The sequence below is a fragment of the Perognathus longimembris genome, chromosome 9 (assembly GCF_023159225.1).
Source record: "Perognathus longimembris pacificus isolate PPM17 chromosome 9, ASM2315922v1, whole genome shotgun sequence".
NCBI classification, from domain to species: domain Eukaryota; kingdom Metazoa; phylum Chordata; class Mammalia; order Rodentia; family Heteromyidae; genus Perognathus; species Perognathus longimembris.
The window spans coordinates 55237275-55256145 of record NC_063169.1 but is presented as its reverse complement, the minus strand read 5'-3'; the positions used below and the strand labels follow the sequence as shown (position 1 = coordinate 55256145).

At 43.7% G+C, this 18871-nt stretch overlaps 1 protein-coding gene across 1 annotated transcript in view; it reads right to left on the bottom strand.

Moving 5' to 3' along the window:
• The window catches only part of Ect2l (epithelial cell transforming 2 like), a 46186-nt gene that overhangs the window by 8676 nt on the left and 18639 nt on the right, over positions 1 to 18871 (bottom strand). Inside the window, exons 4-14 of the mRNA XM_048354673.1 lie at positions 17569 to 17821; positions 16748 to 16916; positions 14682 to 14820; positions 13129 to 13297; positions 12269 to 12397; positions 9997 to 10089; positions 7422 to 7604; positions 4986 to 5089; positions 3293 to 3415; positions 1293 to 1379; positions 406 to 623 (exon numbers count right to left, since the gene is read on the bottom strand). Of these exons, the coding sequence (XP_048210630.1) occupies positions 406 to 623; positions 1293 to 1379; positions 3293 to 3415; positions 4986 to 5089; positions 7422 to 7604; positions 9997 to 10089; positions 12269 to 12397; positions 13129 to 13297; positions 14682 to 14820; positions 16748 to 16916; positions 17569 to 17821 (1667 nt within the window). The remainder of the gene's footprint in view (positions 1 to 405; positions 624 to 1292; positions 1380 to 3292; positions 3416 to 4985; positions 5090 to 7421; positions 7605 to 9996; positions 10090 to 12268; positions 12398 to 13128; positions 13298 to 14681; positions 14821 to 16747; positions 16917 to 17568; positions 17822 to 18871) is intronic.

The following is an 18871-nucleotide window of genomic DNA, read 5'->3' as shown; positions in this document are numbered from 1 at the left end:
TCAGGTCACTTGAGGGGATGGGTAGGTTTGGGGGGGTGGGGGCAGAGGGAAGGGATGATGGAAGGAGTGACAGGATGGAGATGCAGTGTCCTTAGATCCTGACCTGTTAAATTGAGACCCCTTTACTTAAAATATATATATTTATATATAATATATATTTATTATATATTTATTATTTATTATATATATTTATTATATATTATATATATTTATATATATATTATATATATATATATACTAGTGGAATTAAAAATCCTTCTTAAAACGACTTAATTTACAGCCAAGCAAGTAAAAAGTAATAATAAAGTAAAAATAAAGTTAATATATATATACTGGTGGAATTAAAATTCCTTCTTAAAACGACTTAATTTACAGCCAAGCAAGTAGCTTGCCGGGTTCTTCTACCTGTGGACGCTGAGAACCCGCAGGGCGTCGGCGAAGATGATGCGCAGGTTGGGCGCGCTGAGAATGGCCCGGTTGGAGGCGAGCGCGGCCCGCAGCGGCCGGGCGTAGACCTGGCTCACGGCCGCCAGCGTCTGCACGAAGCGCCGCTCGCTGCCCAGGAGCTCGCGGACGACCCCGGCTCGCGGGTCCGCAGACCCCGGAGGCCCAAGCTTCCTCTCCTGCGGAGAAGCACCGGAGAGACAGCACCAATGCACCAAGATCTTTTCTGTCTCTTTAAAGACCCCCTGGTTAAATCTTGATCACTGACCTAGGGAGATGGGATGGCGAAAGGTCGGGGGTGGGGGAGGGCATGAAATATGAAATAAAAATAAATGAGCTCCTCCAGAAGAGCGTGGGGCTCTCTGTTTTATATGCCAGGAAACCACTGTGCTCTCCCTGCTTGAACAAGACACACCACCGAACCCTCCCATTTCCTGAGCACTTTCTACTGGACAACGTGGTTCTTTTTGTGTTGTCATTGTAAAGACAACCCTATTTTTTTAATGTACATCTTTTTTTTCTTCTTTTACATAGCTCTCTTAGGTAAGGCAATCCATCCATAAATCAGAAAAAAAAAAAAATCATTCCAAAAACTGAAGTCCTAGTCAGGATGTAGTGAGTGGCGCATGCCTATAATCCCAGCATGAAGAAGCAGAGGCTTACATAAATGCACTTAAAGTGAAAGCAATTATGAAAAGACAAAACTTAATCTATGTAATCTTTGCCAAAAATGAGTCAATTGTGAAAAATTCTCAGAGAAAACTAAGGGCTAACCGGGATGAAAATGAAGCTTCATGATCAGTAGTAAAATAAATGAGAACGTTCAAATGATGTAATGATTGGCTTACCAGCTTAGCCAGAACTTCCACATTTACATTGCCTTTGCTGAGACTTGATTTCGGATCCAGAGAACTGACTTCTGGGATGTTTTTTTCCTGAAAGTCAAATAGAACTCAATTACTTGGAGATGGACTTGGGGAAGGGGGGGGTCTCTGAAATTCCACTCAATGTTGTCTCAGTCCTAAACAGGATCCCTAACACTTTGAAGTGACAAATGTGACTTTTCTCTTAAGATAAATATGGGTTTCTTTTCACTTCATTTTTTTTATTTTGTCAGATGTAAGGCTTGAATTCAGGGCCTGGGCACTGTCCCTGAGCAGTTTTGCTCAAGGCTATTTGCTCTACCACTTTGAGTCACTGCTCCACTTCAGGTTTCTAGTGGTTAATTGGCAAGAAGAGTCTGACTGGAGCTGGCAATGTGGCTTAGAGGTAGAGTGCTTGCCGAGCATGCATGAAGCCCTGGGTTTGATGCCTCAGCACCATATAAACAGAAAAGGCCAGAAGTGGTACTGTGGCTCAAGTGGAGTTCAAGCCCCAGTACTGGCAGGCCAGCAAGCAAGAGGGAAGGAGGGAGGGAGCGAGGGAGGGAGGGAAGGAGAGAGGGAGGGAGGGAGGGAGGAAGGAAGGAAGGAAGGAAGGAAGGAAGGAAGGAAGGAAGGAAGGAAGGAAATGGTGATGTGGGAGGGAGGAAGGAAGGAAGGAAGGAAGGAAGGAAGGAAGGAAGGAAGGAAGGAAGGAAGGAAGGAAGGAAAGAAGGAGATGGTGATGTGGTAGGGTGGGCTTTTGCATGAGAAGTAAGCGTACAGGCCTGGGCTTTGGTCACACAGCAGATTTACTCTACGATGAAACTACAGTCATTCCATACTTGGCTGTTTTCCCAGAAGATATTCTGCTGCTTGGATCAAGGGTGAGAAATAACTGTGCAAGTGTCTCGGGAATGACTGGAACTATGGCTACGACCACCATGGTTTCAGAGAATTGGTGTAAACATACATACATATGTACACACACACACACACACACACACACACACGTAAGCTACTGCTGAGAGCAAGAAAATAGGGACTGATAAAGATGATGAAGATAGATGGTGGTGGTGGTGGTGTTGAGGAACGTAGGAAAAGCTGTGCATGCTGTACACACTGGTAATCCTAACACGCGGAAAGTCAAGAAAGGAAGAATGTGAATCGGGCTAAAAAGCAACACTGTTCAAAACAATGGGAAACAATGGGGGTGGGGGGGGGGAGGGAAAGCTAGAACAATCCAGGTTCCATGCTCCACGCTGCCCTCCCGTGAAGCACTAGCAAGAACTCCCGGAATATCTGGCTCATAGAGCAGTGAATGATTGGCAGCTGGGGGACTCAGCGTTGGGAAGCAGGCGGTTGCATTGGGGGCGGTGTCGAACCTTCAGACATGAGAGGTGCGTGTCTTCTCTGAGCATCAAACAGTTCTAGAGTGACATGTTTCTCTAGACAGAAACCAGAGCGAATGACAGCACACTTCTTGCCTTCTGAACCTTGACTGCTTCATGTTACCAAGGATCGAGCATTCTGACTCTAGCAGACAGCTGACTCTTCATGGCTGAAGATGTAGCTTTAAACCAACCTCCCTTCCTTTCTAAATCTGAATCTCAATTAAGAAAGAATGGACTGTCTAGAGTTACTGGAAATAAAAAAGAACTGCAAGTGAGTACATTTGTTTTTTTTCCCCCCTCAAGGGTCCCAGGACTAAGTGAATAATTGGCAAAGCAAAAATCCAAATCCAACTCCAATCCCCCATGACAGAAGAGTTCCTCAAGTGGATGTGGAAAGGCTTGCGCTCCGAAGCGGCTAAAATCTCATGTTACGAGGTCTACCATAAAACACCTTTTCAAAGAACAGCGGTGGAAATGAAGAAGTTAAGAGAAATGACATGTTTCACGGTTCCCAGGAGTAGAATCACGCACAGATTTTGCCACCCAAGGCATAACCAGTGAAGCAATGACCTAAAAACATGATGGCCCCTTTACCTTCAACGAAGCAAAGGTTTCTTCAGGGTCACATTCCATGGGAGTGGCATTTCCTTCAGAGTTGCTGCTCTTTTTACTACATTTCTTCAGCAGGAAATGTGACAAAAATTCCAAAGGTTTGTCCTGAAAAGTAATCCTATTTTAGAAAATCATCTGAAATGTAGGTCATCAAAAGCACAGTAGCAAAGAGAATACATTATGAGCAGTTTTCAGCTTAACTAATTCTTTTTCCTGTTGCTACACTTAGAGTGAGCTGATGAAACCTCCTAGTGAAGCATCCCATCGCCTGGTCACCATACTTCAGCTTGGTTCTCGGTTTTCTTTTTCTTTTTCTTTTCTTTTTTTTAATTTTTTTTTTTGCCAGTCCTGGGGCTTGAACTCAGGGCCTGAGCACTGTCCCTGCTGGCTTCTTTTTGCTCAAGGCTAGCACTCTACCTCTTGAGGCACAGTGCCACCTCTGGCCTTTTCTATATATGTGGTGCTGAGGAATCGAACCCAGGGCTTCAAGTATACAAGGCAAGCACTCTTGCCACTAGGCCATATTCCCAGCCCTGCTTTTTCTTTTTTAAGTCTTGGAGAAGGATTTCAAGGCCCGGAAGCAAACCAGCAGAACAGCTAGCAAGGTCACGTGAGCTTCCTGTGTGTTCCTCCCTCAGATTACAGCTTAAAACACATCAAAGGTCTATCACCCATGTCCTCCTACACTAAGCAAGGTGAATGGTTCTTTGGGGTTTGGAAGAAAGTGGGGGATCTCTCCAGGCCTCCAGGTCATCTCTGAAGGTCCCTGCTCATTTTACCCGCGAGGCTCGGCAGGGTCGGTCTTTCTCATCTGGTTTCCTATGCATTAGCTGCCGGGACACTGAGTCCAGGGACAAAGCACAGCAACCACAACTCCATGCAGGGAAACCAGAGCCGGGAGCACCAACGTGGGCAGCGAGTGTTAAATTCCCTCACAAAGGAAGCTTCACCCCAGAGGAAGACGCCAACTTGAGGATCTTTCTTGGAAAAACTTAAGGCTTTGTCCAGCGTTGAAAGTGCAACATCCTCCCTGTTTCAGGCTCATTTCTGACTCTCCCCAAGTTCCCCCAAAGAACGAGCAGCAGGCTTTATTTTCTCTAGGCTGTCTGTCATCCCAGGGGTGGGAGAGCTCTGTGGTCGGAGGGCTCCCGCTCTCCTGCAATGGGACCGACTTTTCCTGGAGAACATCCATAATGTGTGGCTAATAAATGTTTCTTTATGTCCCACACCCCACATGACCCCAACCAAATGGCTGGCTTTTTTTTGTCCTGTGTTCTTCTTTCTCACTTGTCTGGTTCCTTTTTCTTTCATCATTTTAGATGCGGTTCATATATTTTTACTTTATCCTTACACTAATAATTGTTCTCATCGAATAATGTTTATGTGAACTATAAGGCCATAAATACGTGCTTGTGGAGAAGTCGGTTCTCATGGAAATTAAGCACAAGACAAAAAACAGCACACACAATGTTAGAAACTGTAACACAGAAGATTTTTCTGCTTGTCTGCTTTATGTATTTACTATAATCTTGAGCACAGAACCTCCCTTAGAATGTGATGTAATTTCTCTGAGCACCTGTGCCTCTAAAGAAGTAACTGCTACAATAAGAAAAGATAAAATGCAAACTAAGAATTGACTAACATGCTAGAACTTCTCTAGCAATGGAACACTTACAGAATCCTCTTTTGACAGCTCCACCAATCCATCTGCCAGAGCTCGTGCAGTTTCTTGGATATGCAAAATGTTGGCCAAATTCATCGTGTCAAACAGAAATTGCCCTGTAAATATAAGGTCATATGACCTGTAATTAATTTATAGAAGAAATGTGATTAAATGATCAGCTGCTTTTTAGTAAACAAAATCTCAGTGAATAAGAATAAACATTTTATTAGGCTATGAAGAGTTCCATATGATAAAACACAAAATGGCAGTAATGATTTGAATGTGTAGCATATACACGAGTACCTGCCTGGAAAAATACACTGAATGAAATCTATAAATGGAACAAAGGGAATGTACGAAAAGAAACCTTGTGAGCATAAGTGCTAGATTCTCAATCCCACCAAAACTCCTCCCCACCCCATTTATCTTTAGGTTCAAAATAGAAACAGTTTAAGTCTTCAGGAACAGTATATAGATAGACAACTTTTCTTAACATTTTGAACAACATGCTTTTATTTAAAACATTTTTCCCTGTTAATTCCTCAATAACTACATATATCATCAAATATCCACTTTTCTCTAGCCCTAGATATCTGTGAAAGAACCTGGGGAACAATTTCTTGGTTTATAGCTTCATAATTATTTTTAAATATTGGTTGGACATCTACAAAGTATGGTAGAATAGATAGAAAAACAAATAAAAGGAAGTCAGCCTGGTGGATGACACCTATCCCTGCTTCTTTGGAAGCAGAAACTAGAAAGATTTTAGTTCAAGGCCAGCTTGGGCAAAAAGTTAGCAATAAACAATAAACAATTTGGAGCCACGTGCCAGTGGTTCATGCCTATAATCCTAGCTATTCCTAGACCGAGGTGATCGTGCCGCAAAGCCAGTCTGCGCAGGAAAGGCTATGAGATTCTTATCTCCAATTAACCCTCAGAAAGCCAAAAGTGGCACTGTGGCTCAAAGTAGTAGAGCACTAGCCTTCCTAGAGAGAAAAAGCTCCTAGGCCCTGAGTTCAAGCCCCACCACTGACCAAAAACTGTAAACTAAAAACAAATAAACAAAGTGGGCAGAGTCACTGCATGCCTGTGGTCACAGGTTCATAAGAAATCTAGGTAGGCAGACCACAGTCCCAGGCCAGCCCCAGGCAAAAATTCAAGACTGTCTGAAAAATAAAGCAAGGAAGGGCTGGTATTGTGGCTCAAGTGGTAGAACATGTATATATATATATTACAAGGCTCTGAGTTCAAATACTAATACTTTCTCCATTTCCTCTAGAAAAAGAAAAATAGGAGTAGGAAGAAAGGAAGGAAAGAAGAAAGAAAGGGCTAGAAAATGCAAGGTCACAAGTTCAAACACCATACTGCCTCGATCACAAAAGAAAGAAAAGATAAAGATTGGGGAAGACGGAGGAGAATAATAGAAGGGGTAACTGATCAAATGCATTGTACTCATAACCTCTTGGTGATTTGAAAGCTCTTTGTGTAATTACTTAAAAATTTTAAAAAGAAAAGAAAAGAAGGAAAGGGAAAAGGAGGGAAGGGGAAGGAAAAAGAAAAATGCATGGAAGATCATCGTTTGAGGCCAATGCTAACGTAAGAAGTTCACAAGCTCCGTTTCCACCAATGTCTGGGTATGGTGGCATGTGGCTAGCACCCCATGATCGAGGGAAGCATAAATAAGAGGACTACAGTTCAGACCAGCGTGGACATAAGCTAGATGCTATCTTAAACGAATGCAGCTGAGCGCTGGTGGCCCATGCCTGTAGTCCTAGGTTCTCCAGAGGCTGAGATCTGAGGGTCATGGTTGGAAGCCTTATTATTTTTTTTATTTTTTGCCAGTCCTGGGGCTTGAACTCAGGGCCTGAGCACTGTCCCTGGCTTCCTTTTGCTCAAGGCTAGCACTCTGCCACTTGAACCACAGTGCCACTTCAGCTTTTTCTATATACGTGGGGCTGAGGAATCGAACCCAGAGCCTCATGTACATGAGGCAAGCACTCTTGCCACTAGGCCATATTGCCAGCCCCCTCAGGATTTTTTTTCCAGTACTCAGGCTTGAACTCAGGGTCTTCTGCTTTTACATGGCCTTTTCACTTAAAGCTGGTCCTCTACCACTTGAGATATACTTCCATTTCTGGCTTTCTGCTGATTAACTACAGAAAAGAATCTCTCAGTGATGTCTGCCTGAGCTGGCTTTGAACCTTGATCTTCAGGTCTCAGCCTCCTGAGTAGCTAAGATTATAGGCATGCATCACTTGTACCCAACCAGCTTTAGGATTTTGAACACAATTTTGTCCTTGGTATTTGTGGCATGTGAAAGAATATATGAAAAAGGAAGGAGATAACATTTCCTAAAGTTCTGTAAGTTACGTTTTATTTGCACACTCCGCATCTTGATTGGCTGTAGATACAAAACCCACCTGCAGCAGAGTTACCTAGAATGCTTACCTACTATCCTGCCACTGATGCTCTTCTGCAGGTCCTTGAAGAGAGGGTTTAACTCTTTCCTCACTGATTTCAGGGTGTCTTCCAGGGCGTCTGTGAGGCTGGACCAAGTCTGAAGTTTGGACTCACTGAAGTAGATGATGGAAGGAACTTGGATCCACCGCTGTCCCAACCAGTCACTGAAAACTGACACCGTTTTGCACTGTGATCACTGAAGCCTTGAGCTCCGAGGGGACAATTCTACTCCTTGTTTAGAGGATGACAGACCCAGTGGTCTTTTAGGCCAGGTGGATTGTTTCTTCTCATTTGAAGAATAAGAGGAGTCAGGCACTGGTAGCTCATGCTTGTAATTCTCACAGCTCAAGAAGGCTGCGATCTAAAGATCACGGTTCAAAGCCAGCCTGGGTAGAAAGGTCCACGAGACTCTTATCTCCAATTAATCACAAAAAGCTGAGCTGTGGTTTGAGTGTTAAAATGTTAGCCTTGGGGCTGGGAAGGTGGCTTAGTGGTAAAGTGCTTGCCTAGCATGCATGAAGACCTGGGTTCGATTTCTCAGCACCACATAAATAGAAAAGGCCAGAAGTGGCGCTGTGGATGAAGTGATAGAGTGTTAGCCTTGAGCAAAAAGAAGCCAGGGACAGTGCTCAGGCCCTGAGTTCAAGACTCAGGCTGGAAAAAAAAAAGTTAGCCTTGTGTGAAAAAGCTGAGGGACAGCACGTAGGCCCTGAGTACAGGCCCCAGTGCTCACACACACACACACACACACACACACACACACACACACACACACACACACACCCCACACACACACACCCCCACACACACCCCACACATGGCAAAATGAACAGCCATAGTCTGTTTTCAAGGGTAAAATAAGAAACTATAAAAGGACACAATGAATAATTTCTAATGCCTGTCTCTTCTTTGATAAGACAAGGCTGACATATTCTATTTGAAATCAAAAATTAAATAGCTGCTGCTTTATGCTTTGGGAATCACAGTGGTCTTCTTAGAATATAATGTATTATTTTTTCATTCTAAAGATGGAAACCCAACTAGTCATTTCCCATTTCCCCACTATGCCATCCAGTCTATCCTATGGCTGCCAATCTTGTACTTTTCTTAAGCTAGGTAAAACTGCTGTCTCCCTCTCTGTAGATATTTCTGCCCAGCTGTGGTACATATCTAGTTTCTGTGCTTGGAAACAATCACTGCATTAAGTGGCATGTGAAGTTTCTTTTTTCTTTGTCCTGAATGGCTAGAAAGACGTGTTTGCTTTGTTTTCCTGCTCTTGCTTAGCGTTCTTGCTCAAGGCTGGCACTCTTCCACGTGAGCCACACTTCCACTTCTGACTTTCATTTTCTGGTTCATTGGAGATAAGAGTCTCCTGGATTTGTTTGCCTGGGCCGGCTTCAAGCTGGGGTCCTCAGGTCTCAGCTTCCTGAGTAGTTAGGATTACAGGCACTGTCCCCTGGCTGCCCTACTTTTATCCCAGGGCCACATGTGCAAGCATTTGGCAGTTACCTAAACCAAAATAAACAAGTGATTTCAGCTTCAAAACGAAATGAAGTCACTGTGCTTTTTGTCAGAACTACACGGAATCCTTTCCCATGGCTTTCACAATCACGCCAGCTTGCCCAGTCCGGCAAGGTGCTTGGCACTGAGCAGTAGAGATATGACACGTGTGTGTGTGTGTGTGTGTGTGTGTGTGTGTGTGTGTGCATGTGTGCTAGTCCTGGGGTTTGAACTCAGGGCCTTAGCACTGTCCTTGACCTTTGTTGCTCAAAGCTATCACTCTACTGCTTGAGACACAACTCCATTTCTGGATTTTGGTGCTTAATTAGAGATAAGGCTCTCACAGACCTTCTTGCCTGGGCTGGCTTTGAACAGCTCAGCTCCTGGGCTGGCTTTGATCTTCAGATCTCACCCTCCTGAGTAGCTAGGATTACAGATGTGAGCCACCACTGCCCGGTAAGAATCAGTGCTTTCCATTGTTTCTACATGTGTCTAGGTCCCATTTGATAAGAAGTAATGGAATTTAAATAAGGAAATGATAGGGTTACTATAGCAAAACTATGCAGTTCTCCAATGGGCCAGCCAATGACATGCTTTCCAATGTTTGCGGGTTTAGTATCTCAGTGTAAGTTTTCAATTATTTCTTCTCTTCAGCTTCCCTTTCAGAGAATGAATAGGATCTAAGCAAGTGTCTCCTCCATCTCCTAGCTGCAATTTGTGTTCCCAAATAAAGCTATTTTGATTTTTTATTGCCAGGGAAAACCATACTTCATACTTTTCTCTAGACTAACCACTATGTATCTTTGCTTAACTCTTAATGAAGATATTTCTGACAAGGTTCTGGTAGATGATGCGTTAGAGGAAAATATGTGGAATGAATAATCTTCTTCTAAACCAAATAAGTGAACGATGTGAAGTTACTGCATTCCTCCAGGGCAAGCAGTCCTTGCTGGTTATTGCTCTCACCAGCGATAGGAACTGCACCTACCCTTCAGGGATGCTGGGTTTGGCGTGTGTTACTAAGCACAGACAGCAGTAACCTCACTACCTCCCATATACTTACTGTGTTGGTAAGAGCCAGTTGCAATCCCAGTGGGGGCAGTAAAGAATGTGCCAGTTAGTTGAGACAGCTGAGAAAGAACCTCTATGCCTTCCTCTATGCAGAGAAAAATACTTGCATTAGTTTACTATAGGTCTCTCTAGGAACAGTTAAATATTACAAGCACTAAAGACTGGCGCGCGCGCGCGCGCACACACACACACACACACACACACACACACACAGCTAGTAGCAGTTTTCACCTTCCATTCAATTCTTCCATCAGTCCATAGATACTTTAGGATTGAAAACATTGCTAAAAGCTGGGTGCTGGTGGTTCATGCCTGTAATCCTAGCTACTGGGGAGGCTCAGATCAGAGGATCTCGGTTCAAAGCCAGCATAGGCAGGAAAGTCCATGAGGCTATTATCTCCAATTAAGCCCCAGAAAACCGGAAGTGGCACTGTGGTTCAAAAGTGCTAGCCTTGAGAGAAATATCTCAGGGACAGTGCCCAGTCCGAGTTCAAACCCCACAATTGACAAGAAAAAACAAACAAACAAACGAAAACCACCACTAAAACCAGAAGCTGAAGAATTCAATTTAGGAGAACTAAACAACAGGGTGAGAAAAGATGGCACAGAATTAGAACTAGTGTTTTTTGTTTTTCAAATGTGGAATATTTATTTAGTCCAAAGACAATTATCTTTATTTTCTAAAATAGCTTGACTCAAAGGAGAATTCTCATGGTCAGAAGAAAGAGTTAAGATGGTTAAACACAGGATGGGGTTCCAATGGGTGAAATTTAGTGTGACATCAATTTCACCACCTCTTTGAAGAGACGAAACAGAGATTGGACTATAAAATTCAATGTGTCAATTGAGTTACTTGGGCTGAAACTAGTGTAGTAAGTGATGTAGTGAGTAATGTGTTTCAATTCTTTGTGGTCACTGAATAAATGCTTCACACTGCTTGGAGCCAGAAGGTAGGTCTGAAGGGTTGGATGTCTCTCTCTGGTGTCTTGTATTTTTATTGACAATGAAATCAAGCAGAGAGTCCATTCATTGTGGGAAGGACAGTCTTTAAAAGGAATGATGTTGGAAAAATAAGGTGCCCATATGTTAAATATTGAACATCATAACTATGGGTTCCTGAGAGAGTGGATAATAAGAATCGTTCCGAGAAACTTAAATTCCATATCCCCTATCTTCTCTCTTGCTTGGTAAAATGACATAAGCTGTGAATACAGATTTTTTTTTTTTTTTTGCCAGTCCTGGGGCTTGGACTCAGGGCCTGAGCACTGTCCCTGGCTTCTTCCCGCTCAAGGCTAGCACTCTGCCACTTGAGCCACAGCGCCACTTCTGGCCGTTTTCTGTATATGTGGTGCTGGGGAATCGAACCCAGGGCCTCATGTATACGAGGCAAGCACTCTTGCCACTAGGCCATATCCCCAGCTCCCCAGATTTTTTAATAGATACCACAGTGAATTTGACTTAGTGTTTCTGGAATTTCCCCTCCTGCGCTTAACTCGGCTTTGAGCCACGGTGGCCGACTGTGGATGGGTTTGGAGTTAGCAGGATACAGGCAGCCATGCTTGCCTTTACTCAGCTCTCCACTGCCTTGTTGCTTTTGCTTTTGAATTTAATTTTATTTTTTTGGTGCCAGTCCTAGGCCTTGAACTCAGGACCTGGGTGCTGTCCCTGAGCTGCTTTTGCTGAATGCTAGCACCCTGTGATTTGAGCCACAGCTCCACTTCCAGGTTTTAGGTAGTTTATTGGAGAATAAGTCTCAGAGGCTTTCCTGGCTGGGCTGGCTTTGAACTTGTGATCCTTAGATCTCGGCCTCTTTCAATAGCTAGAATTACAGACATGAGCCACAGAGCCATTGATGTCCACGAGGACACAGAGGCCCACCAGCCTGCCTGACAAGCCTTGGCCTTGTCTCGCCACATTCCTGCTCACCCAGATTCTAGACACCGCGGAATCAGTTTCCTCACACCGGTGGCCAGCCAGCTCCCCGGCATTATGCAGCCTGATTTTAATCATGTTCTTTCATCATACACAGAAATAATGTCCGCGAGTCTCAATGCTGGTGACTCTGTTCCTGCAGATATTGTTGCTTCTGGCCACTATCCCTGATCCCCACGTCCCACAAAAACTGACCACATGAGGTAAAAACGGACGAAGGAAGAACCAGTAAACTGAGAGGAATCGCTTGACCCAAATGCACTTCACACATTCACCAAACATCACCATGAAGTGGGCGCACCCTGTCCCTCTATGGTGAGCCCCGAGCTGACCAGATGTGCCAAGTGGCACAAAGATGTCCACGTGTCCCCCTTCTTCTTCAGTGGCCACATAGCTTCCTAATTTCTCCCAGAAGTCTCTCACTTCAGGCCTCAATAAATTTTTAATAGTAATTTTATAACCTGAGGGGAGGAAAAACGGGAGCATCTTAATAATACTTAACATTCTTATGAACTGAAACTGTTAGCAGTTTGTAAAAATGCAACTACAAATTCTAACATCAACCCACTTCCCATAAGACTAAGAGCTGCGGGCACCCGGGTGCTGGGCTGGGTGGGATGCCCCGGTCTCTGTATCCCCCACACTCTGGGTTGTTGGTGCATGGTGTTCTTGGGCATAGCATATGGAGTTTCTGCCTCCACCATACAGTAGAGAGGTTTAATAATGCTATATAACAACTCTTCAGCACATTTCCATCTGTTTAACATTTTTATATCTTTTACATAATACTACTGAATCTTACACTTAATAATGGTTGAGCTGGGTGCCAGTGGCTCACACCTATAATCCTAGCTACTCAGGGGGCTGAGATCTGAGGATGGAGGTTCAAATCCTGCCCAAGCTGGAAAGTCTGTGAGACTCTTATCTCCAATTAACCCCCAGAAAACCAGAAATGGCACAGTGGCTCAAACTGGCAGAGCGTCAGCCTTGGGTGAAAAAGCTCAGGAACAATGCCCAGGCCCTGAGTTCAAGCCTCATGACCAGAAATATAAAAAGACTAAGAGTAACTTTCATGCTGTGCTTTTAATCACAGCTTTAAAATTTTTATTTTTATTCCACTGCCTTCATAAAGCCAAAATCAACACCAAATAAACAAGAGTCATTCAATGTTCTTTGCCAATGGCCAGCCTACCTTTGAGTAAGTTGATTTCTCTGCTGTCTCCATCACTAAATATCCCCACACTCTGTGCCTTCTGACCGTGCAGAGCTCTGTCTACAAGACAAAGCAAGCTTTCCAAAGTTGTGCCACTGTGTTCATACACCACAGCAACAATCCCGGCCTTAGTGCTGTCCAGAACCATCTGGAAAAAAAAAGCCCCAATGAGGGAATCAATACCCACTACTACACATCTTTAGTAATGAAAGAAATGCAGTAGACAGAGAATGCGCTGTCATTTCTAGAGAAATTGAGCTTTCTCTGCATTGGTTTCTCAAATTGTTTTGGTTCTTTCCCCATTTATAAGAAGAGAAAGTTATAACTATATCACCGACAGATAAATAGTGTTAATGGTTTAAATTATTTTCTTCTAGGTGTCTTATCTTTGAACACACCATGCACAGAGACATATACAAAACTTTTTTTCTTTTTTGCCAGTCCTGGGGCTTGAACTTGGGGCCTAGGCACTATCCCTGAGCTTCTTTTTGCTCAAGGCTAGCACTCTACCACTTGAGCCATAGCACTACTTCCAGCTTTTTCTGTTTATGTGGTACTGAGGAATCCAACCCAGGGCTTCATGAATGCTAGGCAAGCACTCTACCACCAAGCCATATTCCCAGCCCCTATAAAATATTTTTTAATATACTTGAGATGATACAATTCTATCATCAATTTTTGAAGTTGATTTAAAGTCTCTCCATAATTAGTAATATTAAAATATATAACCTCATCATATAGTGAACATATTTTAATGTAATGGCATCTTCTTTAAATAGATCACAAAATGGACTACTAACATTCTTGAGAACTGGTGGTTACATGATATTATTAAACATTTGGGGGATTCAAAAAATTGAAAATATTTTTTGTTTGAGAAAGGATCTTATATCCTAGTCTACCCTTGAATTCACAATCTTTCTACCAAAGCCTTCAGAAGTACTGGGATTACAGATGTGCATTACCATACTACCTCTTTCTCCTTCCCCTCCCCTTCCTCTTCCCCCTCCCTTCCACCCTCTTTCTTCTCCTGTTTTGTTTTGCTGTTTAGACATGATCTCATAAAATAATTCTCAGTAGCTGTACTTTCACACTAGGTATACACTTTGTAATCTAGACTTTTTTCAAAATGCATCTGATTATAGTTGTTTTTATTGCTTCTAATTATTTTAGGAAATGAATCATTTTATTTTCTTTTGTGCTGGTCCTGGGGCTTGAACTCAGGACCTGGGCTCTGTCCTGGGCCTCTCGGTACTCAAGGCTACCACTCTACCACTTGAGCCACAGCACCATTTCCAGCTTTTACTGAGTAGGTTATTGGAGATAAGAGTCTTCTGGACATTCTTTCCTTCCTGGGCTGGCTCTGAACTGCAGTCCTTCAATCTCAGCCTCCTGAGTAGCTAGGATGACAGGTGTGAGCCATCGGCCCCAGGCTTTGAGATGAATCATTTTCATACACAAAAGATGGGCACATTTCCTCTAGTGAACATGCAAACCCCTCAGGAAGGGCTAGCCTGTAACACAGTGTGTACCTCGTATGCAGGAATCCGAGATGATATTAGTATGACATGCAGCTGAGACGTATGTGAAAAGTTATCCTCATTTTCCAAAACTCCACGCTGAGTTTTCTTTGATGATAAAGGATAGGAATGAATTCCAGAAACATTGTTTCTATAGGGATGGAAGGAGTGTCAGTGAGCTTCTCATTTCCTGCTAACTTTCCCAAGAAAGCACCCAATTCCTCTGGACACCAGCCACAGGTCTTGGGGCCTTAGGCTCCCCCTGTAGTTTGGGGAAATGGAGGCACACCTGCCCTGTAGGCCTCTCCCTTCCATATAAAGGAAGTAGGAAGGATCTCCTGAAACTTACATAGCTCAAAATTAGTGTTACTATACGCATAGTAAGTCTTTGTTCACGGAGGAAGCCAGAATTTCTCAGACTTCGATAATAAAGGGGAATTACATTTGAATGTACAAACATAAATCAGAGTTATATTTGGATCTGTTTGAATACTACTTGAATCTGAAGTGACCCCTAAATTCTTTTACATTAAAGGCTTGGTCCTCAGCCTGGCAGTATATTGGGAGATGGTGGAAGGTACTTGTGCAGTTAGGTGTTTAGTGCTCCTGCCATGTGTACTGCCCTTCCACAGGGCCAAAGCACTGGTCCAAATGACCATGGACCAAGGCCTGTGAAACCACGGGCCAGAGCAAGCTTTGCTCTGTTAGGGCTGACCTGAAAACTGGATAAACTAAATATAAGTTTTAGTGTTAAAATTTTAACAGCTTCTAAACCCTGGTGATGACTCCATAATAGAGGGCTGCACCTCCACCTGTGAGACTAGTTTCTTATAGTTTGACATTTAAAAATGTAGGGAGCACTTGTTCACCTCTATACCTGGGTAGCAACCATGGTAACGGACAGTAAAAAATGATCATAGTCATAGACTATAGAAATAACCATAATAGTAGGAGAAATGCCATGGTAACTGTTGGGTTGGTTTACGTATGATTGATTACTGGATTGTTTTAGCCCGCTCAAGCTTGCTTAGTGGTAATGGGGAAACATGGTCGCAATTGTTAAAATAAAGTTGGTACTAGATCAGCCTGACCGCAATATTCTGCCTCTGTAAACGGCTTGCTTAACTCATTTGTGACTTGCTCTACCCCCTGCATTAACCCCCTGCATCAGCGCTACGTGACCACCTGTTGTCAGTTCCTGATATCGAGGCCAGTTCCCAATATCAAAGCAAAAATAGATAACTGAAAGGGTAGATAGCCAATAGAAATAGGACAAGACTTGCTTGCTAAATGCCATCCAATCAAGAATCTGCAAAGTTGGAAATACCCTGCCCCTGTTTTAATCACAATAAAAACCCTGCCTATCTGAGGGTCGGGGCTCTCAATCCAGATCCGCTGTGTCGGTCATGGTTGGAAGTCCAGGCTCGAGCTTGCAATAAAGACTCTCATGCGTTTGCATCGATATCGGCTCCTTGGTGGTCTTTGGGGACTGGAAATCTGGCATAACAGCTCCTTCTACACGGGTCCATTGCAGGTTAGAGCATGGAAAGCTGACGGACGCAGTTACCATCTGGGTCCTCTTATTCCATAAGGATGGCTTCTGGGAAATATTGTCTTTGTTCTAATAATTTCAAACAGAGAATATACTCTCCCAGGTAGTCCGTTTGCAGGGCTAAGAATATATTAAGTGGAAGTTTGAATGTCACTCCTTTTCCTCTTCAGAAAACATTTTTAAAAGTGCCATTCTTTTTTTTTTTTTTGGCCAGTCCTGGGCCTTGGACTCAGGGCCTGAGCACTGTCCCTGGCTTCTTCCCGCTCAAGGCTAGCATCAACTTGAGCCACAGCGCCCCTTCTGGCCGTTTTCCATATATGTGGTGCTGGGGAATCGAACCGAGAGCTTCATGTGTAGGAGGCAAGCACTCTTGCCACTAGGCCATATTCCCAGCCCCAAGGGTGCCATTCTTGAAAATGAAGTATTTCATAGACTTGAAACCACAGAGTTTTACAACTATTCTAGAATGCAGTCTTGGTAACAACACCAGTTACCCTAGAGCTCCAAAGGGTAGAAGTTGGCTTACCGCTTGGGTAAAGCATCTAAGGATGCCAAAAGGAGCTGTTTCTCCAGAGCTTCACGAGGTCCCTCTGGCTCCTGCCCCACCTGGGAGGGCCTGGCCTGGTGGCTGGAGCTCTCAAGCACGGAGCAGCAGGCCCCACGCCCCCAGGGGGGCCGGGCTTTGAATAACTGCTCTGAAAAACAAACATCAGCAAGCTTACTGCTGCCCCAGCCAGGCCAACATATATAAAAGCATCAGATGTAACGCGGCCCCAGGGCCGTGGTCCGATGACAATAATTAGAGCCACCTTTACCCTCTTGGTTAGTGTTTCTCCCCTCCAACCACTGGAGCAGGGGGATACCAGTCATTTCAGGCCAAGAAACAAAGCCCAGAGAACAAGGGACTCTTCTCCTGGGGCCCAGGCCATTGGTGCCTAAGGCTTCCTATCTGTTTCTGCCCTCCTTGGCTCCAGGTAATTTCTCATTGGTATACTCTGCCTAGAGGGAGAAGTCAAATCTGCTTCTTGCTCACTTTTACACACTGTGCAGACCAGAAGGCTGGGTGGGCAGCATTCCTTGTCCTCGCTTTCTTCTTCTTTTTCAAAAATGTCATTGCTCTTTCAACTATTCTTTTCACAATTCTCTTCCCACCAATCTCAGGCTGTCTATTCTACATCTATGTCATACTTTTTGCTTGTGCTTCTCTTTTGGTAACACTGGGGTTTGAACTCAGGACCTTGCATCCCACGGTAACAATAGCACTCTCCACAGTGGGAATTTGTGTGGAAATCCATTTGTTTGTACAAAATACCTGGGGACAATACAAAGTCTTTAAATGCTACTCACTCTTACGTAGTGCAATTTTCCCCCAGATTATTTTCCTCAGGTGCTTTTCTCTTTGCCTCTCCTGAAGCTCCTCGTCCTCCGTTTTGGGTTCATTTAGTGTCCCATACATAGCAGAAGCTTCCCTGGGGGTTAGCCAGTCCAGGTTGGACACACAAGCAATATAATGGCGCTTCCAAGCGCCATACTCATTATCTGTTGGAGTATAGGGCAGAAACCATCCAAATCTAATGCATTTAGGCATCCACAAGCAATCCTTTAGGAAACAAACAAGAAAGAGGTGATTGACACTTGTTTTTTTTTCAAGGATAATTTTCTAGCAATGTGGCTTAGCGGTAGAGTGCCTGCCTGGCATAAATGAAGCCCTGGGTTCGATTCCTCAGCACCAGATAAACAGTAAAAGCCGGAAGTGGCACTGTGGCTCAAGAGGTAGAGTGCTAGCCTTGAGCAAAAAGAAGCCAGAGACAGTGCTCAGGCCCTGAGTCCAAGCCCCAGGACTGGCAAAAACAATTTTTTTCTAACCTTATCAGGTACATATTTGTTACATTAAGATTTCTGGGGTAAGCTGGGAGCTGGTGGCTCATGCCTAGCTACTCAGGAGGCTGAGAACTGGGGATTTCAGTTCAAAGCCAGCCCAGGCAGGAAAGTCTGTGAGATTCTTATCTCCAATTAACCACCAGAAAACCAGAAGTGGCACTATGGCTCAAAGTAGTAGAGCACTAGCCTTAAGCAAAAGAGTTCAGGGACAGTGCCCAGGCCCTGAGTTCAAGTCCCTGAAAAAAAAGATTTCTGGGATAATTTATATCTAAACATTAAGAAATATGAATCTTATCTTATTTTTACTCTACAAGGACACTGTTCCTTGGTAAACACACACACACACACACACACACACACACACACAATAGTCATCATTGTAATACTTACCCATGTTCCCTTAGCATTTGGTTATTTTAACCTTATATTAAGAGAATTTAGCTTTGAACAATGGTATGATAGTTCGTTTCAGAACAAGAATTTTTACTGAGCTTATTCTATCACCAATAGGCAACTATTTTGTCATACACATACAGCAATTTCATGTGGTTCTATCTAGACAAAGCACCATAAATACTTTTGGGTTTTTTTTTGTTTTGTTTTGCCAGTCCTGGGGCTTGAACTCAGGGGCTGAGCACTGTCCCTGAGCTTCTTCTTCTTTGTTGTTGTTGTCAAGACTAGCACTCTGCCACTTGAGCCACAGCGCCACTTCCAGTTTTTTCTGTACATGTGGTGCTAAGGAATCGAACCCAGGGCTTCATGCATGCTA